Source organism: Sinohyriopsis cumingii, chromosome 10, assembly GCF_028554795.1.
Source record: "Sinohyriopsis cumingii isolate HCF-2022 chromosome 10, ASM2855479v2, whole genome shotgun sequence".
In the NCBI taxonomy this organism is placed as follows: Eukaryota; Metazoa; Mollusca; class Bivalvia; order Unionida; family Unionidae; genus Sinohyriopsis; species Sinohyriopsis cumingii.
In genome coordinates, this window is record NC_142970.1 from 14,816,659 (window position 1) to 14,829,729 (window position 13,071).

At 38.1% G+C, this 13,071-nt stretch overlaps 1 protein-coding gene across 1 annotated transcript in view; it reads right to left on the bottom strand.

The window, feature by feature from the left end:
* Positions 1-13,071, bottom strand: part of LOC149789638 (uncharacterized) — a 138,029-nt gene that overhangs the window by 25,080 nt on the left and 99,878 nt on the right. The window contains exon 3 of the mRNA XM_089973077.1: positions 9,342-9,608. Coding sequence (XP_089829203.1) covers positions 9,342-9,579 — 238 coding nt within the window. The 5' untranslated portion in view covers positions 9,580-9,608. The remainder of the gene's footprint in view (positions 1-9,341; positions 9,609-13,071) is intronic.

Here is a 13,071-nt window from a genome sequence, read left to right on the forward strand (position 1 = left end):
ACCCAAAATCAGAAACCACAAAAACCAAACCAATTACCAAAAACACCAAACAGATAAACAGGGGACAAAATCAAAACGCAAACCAGACCCAAAACCTACGCCAAAAACAGAGACAAACCCCAAGACAAAGGCAAATATTTCACTCCATCAATCTCACAAACTTTATCTCTAGCAAAAACTCAAAATTCATCAACTTAAACCAAAATAACATAGCAAGCGAACTCACAAAGACTCTCGGAGGGGAGTTCTCATTCATCAGACCCAACACAAACTATATAATAATCAGAATTCATGGAATAAATGTATTTTCTCCTCCAAATCTTCTGGGAGACGCTGGGCCATCATTGTACGTGAACGAAGCACGAGGTTGTGTTGCTTTAAAAAACCTGTTGCTCAGTTCCTACTGGCTTCAAACTCAATTTCTGGACGTTCCCTGGACATAAATTCCTTGGCATAAGCGCATATAGTGTCCACACTAACAGAGATTAGCAGATCGCGTTGGACGAGAACCCACTTTGCAATTTTTCCGTCTAACTATACGAAAATGACCACTGACAAAGAGGAAAATCTGATCATATGCGGAGATTTTAACACCCTTAATGTAAGATGGGGAGGAATAACGCAAAGCCTAAGTGGAAAACTACTTGAAAAATGGACAACCGAATCCAATCTAGTTATCCTTAACAATGGCGCAGGAACAAGATTAAACCCCATCAAAGGTACACTATCAGTAATCGACTTCACCATAGTCACTCCTAAATGGGCCCAAATTTCAGACTGGGAAGTTGATCAAAGCAGCACCCTTGGAAGCGACCACTTCCCTATCCTACTCACCCTCAAGATAATGACACAACATACCCAACTAACAACATATCAAGGTGGAGGTGTGACAAAGCCGATCGGGATAAATTTAAAATCGCCCTCTCTACAGTAACTCTAGCAGATCTTTATAATGATAACATCGATCAATACAATCCAAATGTAATGAATGAGCTAATGTGGCAGCTAATATAAGTATACTCAGAACAGGAGGACAACAACTTAAACCCACTGTCCCATGGTGGAGCAAAGAAAGTAAAGTAGCTCAAAAAACTGGAAAAAAGGCCCTTAATCAATTTAAACACATAGGCAACTCCAATGACTTTAGGATTTACAAAAATATGGAAAAAGAAATGCAAATAATCCAAAATGCAGAAGAAAAATCGTCGCAAGCATTCTGCTCAAACATAAACTTCAAAACCAATGCAAAACAGGTATGGGACAAGATAAAAGCAATAAAGGGGAAAAGCAAGCAACCAACTCCCAAATAGACTGGAAATCTAACCAACAAAGAAAAGGCAAACTGCTTAGCATCACACTTTGCAAGCATGAGCACCAACTCCAAAAATACCCAAAAATTCCAAAGGCACCGCCAATACGTAGAACAAAGTATCCAGACCTCTTCTCTGACCTAGGATCCAAACAATCTAAATTAAACGAGGACTTCACAATAGCAGAATGGATAGCTGCACTTGCTAAGAAACAGGCAACCTCACCCGGAGAAGACCAACTTGGCTATGAAATATACAAACAAATCCCAGAAAACATAACTGATATCATACTAATAGCTGGCAGTAGGGCCAACTACCCAAAAGCTGGAAAAAAGCTATCGTCATTTCAAAACCCAAACCTAACAAAAACCCAAATGACATCAACGCGTATAGTCCCATATTGCTAACTGATATCATATGCAAAATAATGGAAATAATGATTAATGACAGACTAAAATACCATCTAGAAAGTAACAACTACATTGCAGAAACACAAAGCGGCTTTTGCAACAAAAGATCCACCCTGGACCAACTGTTCAGACTCGAAGCAAGCATCAAGCTACCACTTAATGCAAAACGCAAATGCAACAGACATCTAATCGCAGTATTTCTCAATCTAGAAAAGCATTTGATTTGGTCTGGACAAAAGGTCTTATTGCAAAACTTAATCTATATGAAATAACTGGCCACATACATAACTGGATAGCAGACGTCCTAATAGATCGGAAGATACTGGCAGAAGTAGGGGATCAATATTCAGATATGTATAACCTAGAAAACGGTACGCCACAAGGTAGCATGCTTAGCCCCATTTTATTCACCATCATAGTAAATGACCGTGACACTATAATTAACAAAAATAAGGTAGATCTACCCCAATTTGCTGACAATAGTGGGATTTGGAAAGCAGCCAATCCAAACAGCAAAACAGTCATAGGGCAAATACAGGATGTGTGCATGATGTGATTTTGATTTTTAACGTAGCATTTAGAATTGTTCAGTTATATCACTACAATGTCTGCAATGTGGCAATTTATATTGATGTCTTTCACTGCGGCATCATGCCGCAGAGATGTACCATAATGTCCCACCAGTCACATTATCCTGACACCAGGCCGACCAGTCCTAACACTAACCTCTTAATGCTGAAAGCCAAGTGAGGCAGCTGTTATTACTAATTTTGTCAGTCTCTGGTATGACTCGGCCGGGGATCGAACCACGAATTCCAGCATCTGAGGCGGACGCTCAAATACAAGATAGTCTTAACCATATAGGTTGGTGGGCAGATAAATGGGGTTTTAAAATATCCAACTGAAGCCATTGTGTTCTTGCTACACAACAGAAAAAACATAGAATACCCTAAACTGCAAATACAAGGGAAAATAATAAAATTTGTCAAAACAGCCAAATTCATAGGAATTTTCCTTGACGAAAACCTAACACGGAAACACCACATTAAAGAGCTCACCCAAAAATGTAAAGCTGATCTAAGTCTATTAAGAAACCTCAAGGGAACTACATGGGGTGGGGTGGGGGGCAACCAAGAAATGCTTTTAACAATCGATAAGGTACTTATATGAGCAAATATAGACTACGGATGCCAAGTCTATGCATCAGCTAACCAAACATCACTTAGTAAACTAGATTCCATACAATATAAGGCTGGAGCACTAAACTCAACTTCCCTAGAAGAGCTCCAAATACTGACATGAGAACTACCACTGCAACTAAGAAGAAACGAAAGCATATTAAGATATGCCGCACAAGTTTAGATCCACAAAACAAGCCACCCACCAGGAAACTTATCCAAGAAAGTAATATAAAAAACTGAAACCACAACCACCCGGTGCAAAAGAAATTTATGAACTAATTAAAGATCTTATCCTACCCATTTAGAACATGTTTTTAACACCTGCCATACGAATGGAACCCAAATAACTTGGTTTAGGACTAAACAACATAAAATAGGGTCCCCACTGACCTATCCAGATTTCCCCAAAGAACAAAACTTAAATAAGGACATTGCTTACAAAAGTATTATAAACTTCCTCACCGACTTTGCGAAAAAAGGGGGGCATTTAAACACAACTAAATGACCCGCTAAACAATAAATAAATACCATTCAATTAATTACAACTAGGGGACAGGCTAACAAACTAAATATAAGGAACAACAAGACCAGATGTTGGTGACATGTCTTAGCGACCCGAATATTCGGCAAAGATATGTCTTATCAAAATAGATTTATCCTGAAAATAACATCACATAAATAACTCTATCCACAAGCTAGGATAATAATCAAAACAAAACTAGTCCCAGCCTCCCAAATCTAGTAGTACAGGCTAACAAACTTAGAATTAGGGAATAAATAAGAACAGATATCTTAGACAAATCTTAGCGACCCGAGTATTCTGCAAAGATATCTGACTTATCAAAACAGATTCAGCCAGAAAATAAAATAACATCACACAAATAAAACAAAAAAGAAACACTTATCATAACTAGCAGACAGGCTAATAAACTTAAAATTAGGGAATAAGTAAGATCAGAGGTCTTTGACACGTCTTAGCGACCCGAGTATTCCGCAAAGATATTTGTCTGAATCAAATAGACTTTGCCTGAAAATACAATAACATACTAATAGCTTCATCCAAAAAGCCAGGAAAGTAAATCAAACATAAAGATAGAAGATTGGAAAGCACTTAGCCCAACCATAAACCTTTAAATAAAACATAATCAATGATTTATTTTTCTAGGGCACCACAATCCTACAACATGAAATTAAGGACACTAACATCTTTTCCTACCGCATATTATCTGTAGTATAACAAATGCAACTGCACTAAGGCACGGCCTCTCCTCGAGGCACTAAAAACAATTAGAACACCTAGATAAGACCCGAAAAACGAATATACAAGGTTGTCTAAAAAGCCCAAGACCATCAGGCCCTGCTGCACAAGGCGGCAAAATCTATCAAGATACGAAGACTTATCATAACCCCAAAATTAATACGTATAAGGTGGTCCAAACACCAAGAACCATCAGGCCCGGCTGCTCAATGTGACAATCAAATACCTAGCGAAACTAGGTAGGACCCTAAACTGAAGAATATATTAGGTGGTCCAAACCCCAAGGACCATCAGACCCAGCTTGCACAAAGCGGCGCACCATCAAGCCATGGAAAGTTTAAATAACCATACAGAAATGGGTGAACCCAAACCAAGAACCACCCCACCCAAATCAGATTCAACAGATAAAGTTTAAATAACCCCACATCATATCACTAAGGGATCACTCATGCTGTACTATCATTAAAAGAAATCCAGCACACAGTATATCTCCAAAACTCCGTCAAGACAATTCATTAACCTTTTGGCAAGGGAGTCAAAAGTTTATACCCTGGATAAACCAAGGTGCCTTCTTAGTGAGCAGGCTCCTCCCTGACCGAACCTTCCTCCTTGCCACCAGCAGATATTAAATTAAGAAACGTGCATAGCACATATTAAATACATGAAAGGAGAGGCACTTTTTCCTCTCTTCATGAACAACTAATTAACCCTCCCCATGGGAATAAAAGCCAAGGTGTACCGATGTGACCTCATAGTGGCGACCAATCACTACTGACATCACATACTGCTTGGTTGACACCTAGCGCAGCTAATGCAGACGGAATTGATACCTTTAACTCAACATTAACCAAACGTACATGCCGGTTTGGGCAAAAATGTCTGTAATTTAAACGATGATGATGACACTCCACTCTCCAAAAGTTTTCATTATAAGAATCAGAACTATAAAGCTTCAATAACTTAGGTAAAAGCTCTGATATTGATGTAGGCAGCAATTAGTTTTTATAAATCATCAAATTCAAAGGACTTGGTGATGTAGTATCAAAAATGGCAGCTACGGTTGGTCACGCGGCTTCACTGACTTGAGGGTGAACTAATTCTCTCAAGATTTTAAAGCACATACAAAAATTCTTCCTTGAAAAATAACTACACAGCTATAATGATCGGACTTTACTCTTAAATTTTTCCATACATAATACATGTGTAATAAAAATGTAAAATGGTTAAAATTGCTGTAAAATGTAATATATTAAACGTAATATACACTGCACTGCTTAACAGTTCAGAGGCAGGCCTATGTGTATGGAGGCGAATCAGTAACAGGTTTTCTATTTATAGTGCACTGCACTGGGGTAACTGTGTAGGAGACTTTGACAACGAAAATGGCAAAGTATGACTGCTCTTCTTTCATTTCCAGAATTAACAGTGGATTCCACTGGATAAAACATTTTTTTTATTTGCTTGATAATGCTCTGAATAAACATAATTGTGAGAGAATATTAAGTATTATTAACAAAAATAAAACAATTTAGATCCAGGCTCAGTAACCCAGCATTAAGTGCTCTACTACTGAGCATAGCAATCATTGTCTCAGCTGGTACAAAGTGGTTTGAAATGCAATATGAGAGTCTTTTGCTTTTTAAAGCTCAAAGTGTTATATACGCAAACTTGAAGCAGTAATTGATGTTAAAAGTCCAGAGAGATAAAGAGATCTATTTGTATATACGCTCATTGAATTTTTATCATATTATATATGGATAACTCTGTTTCTGCTCAGATTACTCTTTTTGTCCACTTGGATTAAACTTTTTCCTCGCCAAGCGTTGGTATGTAAGTTAGTGACATAACTGAAATTCTCATTTGAAATAACATAATTTGGCAAGTGAAAATTTATTTTCATTGCTCGGCACAATCTGTTTTATTATGGTATCCTCCTCAATAAAAGACTCTTGCAGCGGGGGGAGTAAATTTAACTTGGCACTGTATTTCACATATATTTACTTCTGTATTTTAAAGCTTTATATTTAATGTTTTAAATAACTGATTAAGTTTAGGCATGCTGGATTATAGCAGCAAAAAAATATATAACGCTCTCCAGGTAATATGGCATGCATCTGTCACCAGGGCAATGCCTGAAAATGAATATATAAGAGCTTAAAATAAAATATGTAGAAAATAAAATAGTGGTTAAATTTGTACTTAAATGTGTACAATAAACTATTCTAGTTTTGTGTACAAATGACTACATCATTGGGTACGAAATAACCAAACGACATGGGTAAGGAATGACCTGTTTTGTGTTCAATAAAACGTAATTGCTGCCACTCCTGATATTTTCGCAAATGATCTGAATATTCCCTTTTATTATTCTGTACTGTTAAAACTTTTTAATAGGTGCACTGTAACTTTCGTCTTGACCTGTAGCTTGTTAGATGAAAATTATAAAAAAATAAATACCCTGATCAGACAGTTTGTATCATAAAATATGTGCAGTTTAAATCATCTGAGGTACTTCTGTTAAGTTAGTCTGGTACCCCGACCAACTCCAACGAATCTAATATGGAATCAGGATTTGAATCAGACACAGACAAGCCAGTATCTGGATTTTACCACAAACAATCATAGTTCTGTAATTTGTGCTTTTATTCTTTATGTCCATATTTTAAGGGTCATTTCCATAAAAACTTACCGCAAAATTGTAATGGTTGGCAGGTCTACAACTTATGTCTTAAATTCCACTGAAAGAATTTACCACATAAATGTATAATTCAGTAAATCTGATTCAGAAGGGTTACACTGGTGAACCTCTGTTCAGGAAACAATAGTCCAACATGTGAGACTGCATCAACCCTTCATAGTTCCGCTTGTGTGAAAAGACCTGTATCAGGAAGGTGGGGAATGCTAATGGATATAAATAACTTCCGTCCAATTGGTGGTGCCTAAAAACCCTACCTCGTGAGTATCGACAGTTTCCTCCGCTCAGACCATCCAATCCTTGATGGAATGGGTGATATATGTACTCCAGAAAGAGCCATGGATGCTACATTATGGAAGTTAGCAACAAGCCTATGTACAGACAGGTGGACTGACAGATGGTGGTAACATGCATATGTAGAGCTTGACAGATCAAAAGAAGTAGTAAAATGCTTACATTCAGACAGGCTGGTGGATGAAAAGATGTGATGACATCCTTACATTCAGACAGGCTGGCAGATGGAAAGATGTGGTAACATGCTTACATGCAGACAGGCTGCTGGATGGAAGGATATGACAACATGCTTACATGCAGACAGGCTGCTGGATGGAAATATGTGTTAATATACTTACATGCAAGCAGGCTGGTGGATGGAAATATGTGGTAACATGCTTACATGCAGACAGGCTGGTGGATGGAAGGATATGGCAACATGTTTACATTCAGACAGGCTGGTGGATGGAAATATGTCGTAATATGCTTACATGCAGACAGGCTGGCAGATGGAAAGATGTGGTAACATGCTAACATTCAGACAGGCTGTTGGATGGAAGGACATGGAAACATGCTTACATGCAGACAGGCTGGCGGATGGAAAGATGTGGTAACATGCTTACACACAGACAGGTTGGCGGATCGAAGGACATGGTAACATGCTTACATGCAGACAGGCTGGTGGATGGAAATATGTGGAAGCATGCTTACATTCAGACAGGCTGGTGGATGGAAATATGTGGTAACATGCTTACATGCAGACAGGCTGGCAGATGGAAAAATGTGGTAACATGCTTACATTCAGACAGGCTGGTGGATGGAAGGACATGGTAACATGCTTACATTCAGATAGGTTGGTGGATGGAAAGATGTGGCAACATGCTTACACACAGGTTGGCAGATCAAAAGATATGGTAGCATGCTTACACACAGACAGGTTGGCAGATTAAAAGACGTGGCAACGTGCTTACATTTGGACAGGCTGGTGGATGGACAGATGGTGGTGATAAGCTTATGTACAGATATTTGTGGATGGACAGATGGCGGTGACAAGCTTATATAAAGATACTGGTGGATGGACAGATGGCGTTGATAACCTTATGTACAGATGTTGGTGGATGGACAGATGGCATTGATAAGCTTTTATACTGGCAGAAAATATTTCTACACCCCCTTGCTATAATGGCAGGGGATCAAAAGTTGCATTGCAAGTTCTATCAAAATCTTTACAGTTATGTCAGTAAAGCCTTCGGTAGATACATGAGTAATTATTGCATGAATGCATTACCTCAGACACACAGAACGTGTACACAGGACTGTGCTATGTACACAGGACTGTGCTATAAGATTGCTGGTCATTAGCCACACATGGCTGCAAATATGCCTACTCTATGATCAACCTACTTTTGTAATATACTGTCCATAGGACACGATAGCTCTTTGAATCAAGTTTGGAATATGACCTGTTTTTTAGTAAAATAAGGACTGCAAATAATATTTAAATCACTGAGTTGCGTCATGCCATAACAAAAGTTTTCCTTCTGACAATCTAAAGAACATACCTCAAGGTATCATTAAAATATATTGAAAGTCATGTCTCGCACAAGTTTTCCCCCCTGATAATCAAAACAACAGTCTTCAAGATAACATTGAAATCTCTCCATTCAGTTTTACACACACATCCAAGATCATTTAGTAACTGTAAAACTGACAGTCATAAAATTGGTACACTGAAATGACTAACTAGAATCTCAAGTATTTTCAAGATCTGACTAGGTGTAACATCCCAACTCCAATATATGTCATATGAATAAGATGGAGAACATAGGCTGTTGTATATTTGTTCATGTGATTACACAAAAAGTCCACAAATAGGGATGGCCTACCTTCAAGGTGTACATCTGTTCTTTGTCATTACACATAAGGTGTCTGCGGCGGTTCGAGTCTAGGATTCAGCCAATGTGGGTATGTGAGAAAGCTTGCCAGTAGCTTCTCGTGGGTCGATGGTTCTTTCCGGGGTTTTCCCGGGTTCTTCCTCCACCATTAATTCTGGCCGCCATGTATAGCCTATCGTGTGCTGAAAAATGGCGTTAAGCCCCAAAACAACAACAACAACAACTAAACATAAGGTTATCAGTTAATAATGACCTACCTTCAAGTTGTACATTTGTTCTTAGTACCTACACGTAAGGTTCATGGATAATGATGGCCTACCTTCGTGCTGTGCTATCCATTCCCCAGTGTCCAGAGAGATTTTGCAACAATGTTTATATACATCGATTCCCTCTGTACTCGTCCTCTCGGATATATCAACTTGATGTCCAAGGAGTCGCTTTGTTAATGTTGTCTTTCCAACCCCAAACTGACCAACCACCATGACTCTGCAGTTATAAACTTTCTCCTTTCCATCTCGCAGAGCCTTTTTGTACAACATAAGGGATTCATTATCCATATGAAGGATCTCCACAGGAATAATAGAGTCTGGAAACAGACATTATCAACAACATATGGATTAAGTGAGAAAAAAATGTAAAACAGTGTTTCTTTTCATAAAGTTGTAATACAATAAAGGGGGAAAAATGACAAACAATATTCACTCTCTTCTAGGTACATGCACTACCGTTAGTGTTAGAAGAATTAGCAAACCCTTTTACCATTTGACATCTTTGAACCTTATCTGGTATATTCATATACAACTGTGAAACGTTTTAGCAACATCGCAGGAATAAAGTTTCATTTTGCTGTCTTATAGCATAATATTTGTTTCTATATTGAGAATATGCATTGTGTTGTTTTGAGAAAGTCCACTTTTCATCATTTGGTGTAGTGGGGGAGGGGGATGCTAGGCTGATCTGAGACTTTGCCATTAATAAATAATTTTCCATGGACGAAAAACATAGGAAGTATTCAAAAGGATGTTTAGACACTTGCAACTTAATGTTTCATCTATACAGCCAACTTTTAATCATACAGCAATAATAACTATCATGTCTTTATGGCAGCACTCTATATTCAGTATACACTTCTGAGAGAGGGCCTGGTATAATACAAGTTGTTTGTATTGGCAACATACACATTGGAGATTGTGACTTTAATTTCCCTACATTTGTGGTCATGCCTTAAAAATGTTACTTCAATTTCTTCTGTTAGGAAACCAATATTTCCTAGAAAATATGTTTCTTTGAGAATATTAACCCAATCATAATGCTATCAGAGTACTACTACTACCGCTCAAAATCAAGCCCTCCCAGATACTATGTTTAGCTAAAGGGAGCTAAAAATTGTATGGTGGCCTATGCGAGTCAGACAGAGTGATCTCCACTTAGGTATAAGACCTGGCAGCAAAGCCTGCAAACGTATCTGTTACTACTGAAGCACAAGGCACAGTCTATGGATGTAACTATGGGGAAGGTGGGAGGGTGTATGTGTATTAGCATTGGGTAAGTATTCATGAAGAAACATATTTTAATAGGAAAAATTGGTTTCTTCTTCAAATAAGTTATCCTGTCATATTCAGTCATAATACCTTAGGAGAATATGTAAGAGGTGGAAGTAGGTACATTCCCTTACCCATGTGATATTATCCCCAGTACCCTAAGGTTGAGACAGCTTCTAGATAAACTGGCTGGAAGGGACTCCATCTGAACAGGCACGGTTTCAAAAGGGAAACACCCACCCACCCCAGCAAAATCCAGTGGAAGTAGAGAAGCCGCATCTTAAGAAGCTATCAATCAATCTAAAAGGGTGACCTGTTGAGCTGGAAATATAGGTCCTACCATTTAGATCTGTGCCCTCTGGGATGACAAACTTCGATGATACAAGCCTGAGAGAGAATGGGCACTCTGATATCCATCCCACAGCCTGAATGATTCAGTTCACGAACAGTTCTGGCTTAAATCTCACTTAATCATAGTGAGTTTATTCCACTCACAGATAAGATGAAACTATAGTTTTGATGAAATGTGACCTGGTTGTTGCCACTGTCATTACTAGTCACATGACCATGACATCAGGTCCAATAGTCATGTGATATCATCAATAAACCCCTTTCCAATGTTTTTGTAGAAAACTTTGAAAATACTGTTTGACAAATTACAAAAGGACACACAATTCTCGACATATTCATTCTGAGAGCAATGACCAGATAACTGTTGATGTTACAACCTGGACAAAGCCAGAGTCATCCAGCAGAGAGCTTGTCAAGGTTGTATCAATGTAATATAACACAAACACCATTGTCCTGTGCTATACAACATTAGAATGTGGTTTACTGTTGATATCACATGACTACTGGTATGCTCAGGAAAAAAACTATGTATGGTCAAACTTGTATCTGACACCAGTCATTATTGTGGAAATACAAAAGAAGCAGTTAATAAAATAGTGGCACTTATTGATGACTGAACAAAGTGAACTACAAGTTCATATAAAATGAAACCTTAAATTAACTATCACATTAATACATTGCTGTTGTTGTTCTTGTGGGGTTTAACGCCAAATATGTTCTATGCATGGTGGCCAGTATTAATGGTGGAGAAAAAAACCTGGAAAAACCCAAGGAAGAACCACCGACCCACAAAAAGCTACTGGCAAGCTTTCTCACATACCCACATTGGCCGAATCATAGACTCGAACCCACGCAGACAGCTGGTCAGATGGCAGTATCCATAACGGAGAGCGCTTTAGACCACTTGGGGCCCCTAAATATATTGTTGTAACGAAGTATCCCTCTATCTAAAAATTAGACACATTCACATGTCAAGCATGGTGCAATATTTGTTCTTGGTTGTGTTGATTCGATTGGAAAAAGGGTTTAGTTCATTGATATATCGACTTGATACTTCAGTGTATTATCTATTCATGGCAATATGTTTTCGGTGCAAATGAAACTGAGACCAACAATATGGTCTAACTTAAGTCACTTCTGCATTAATCTGTTGCTCTCATATATTGTTTACTGGGGTTGTTTGAAAACAGGTTATAAATCTTTCTACTGATATATATATATATATATATATATATATATATATATATATATATATATATATATATATATATATTTAAATGGTAGTTGATTAATCGTTCTTAAGAAATTGCAATCACAATACTGGAATCGAGTTACTTCAATCTGTTAACATTAATTACTATCATTATCACTGGTCTCAAGTGCCAATGAACTTTGAAACCAAAATTGTTCTGGTGTTGACGCCCTGCTTGTGCAGTGTTTGTACCATCTACACCAACCTTAACAAGCACAGAAGCTAGAAAGAGAAGAAAAAAAAACAAAATATGGAGGCCCCATGACATGGTTTGGATCACCTATTGTTTTGCAAGAATGGTTGGTCCAATCTGATATAAGTGAGTAGTCTGGTACCTCAGGTGGCTCACCAGAGTATGTGGGCGAGAGTATACCTGTGGTAATTGGTGAAAGAAATGGGGAAGGAGAAACTCTGTTCCTCTCTCTCCTTAATGCCCATGTGTGAAAATAGGGCCAGATGACATGTCATTGCTGAAAACTGACACCGTAAATTCTCTGGCAACAAAAATCCCCTTCTCATGTATGCTCCCTAACAGGGTCATGCCAAGATAGTCAACTATATCAGGGGCAACTTTTTTACTCTTGCTTTCTCCCCTCCTCAATTCAACACCTTAATAGAAATGGAAACCAAAAGAGAGTGAGTGCACAGGAAAATAGCAATGATTCTTAGCAGCATTTCTAACAAACAAAAATAAATGTGTCAGGTATGGAAGAAGTTAACACAACATTCCCAAGTTTGATGGGTCTATAAAGACGTGTAGATGCAATTTATCAACTTCTAGAAAAGGTACACATAGAGAGAACATTTCTGTATGTGAGTTTTTATCAGTGGGTGAGAAAACAGCATGCAACCGACTTGCCATAAAGATGCTATCGTGTCATCTGGATTGAAAATGCTCCAACAAA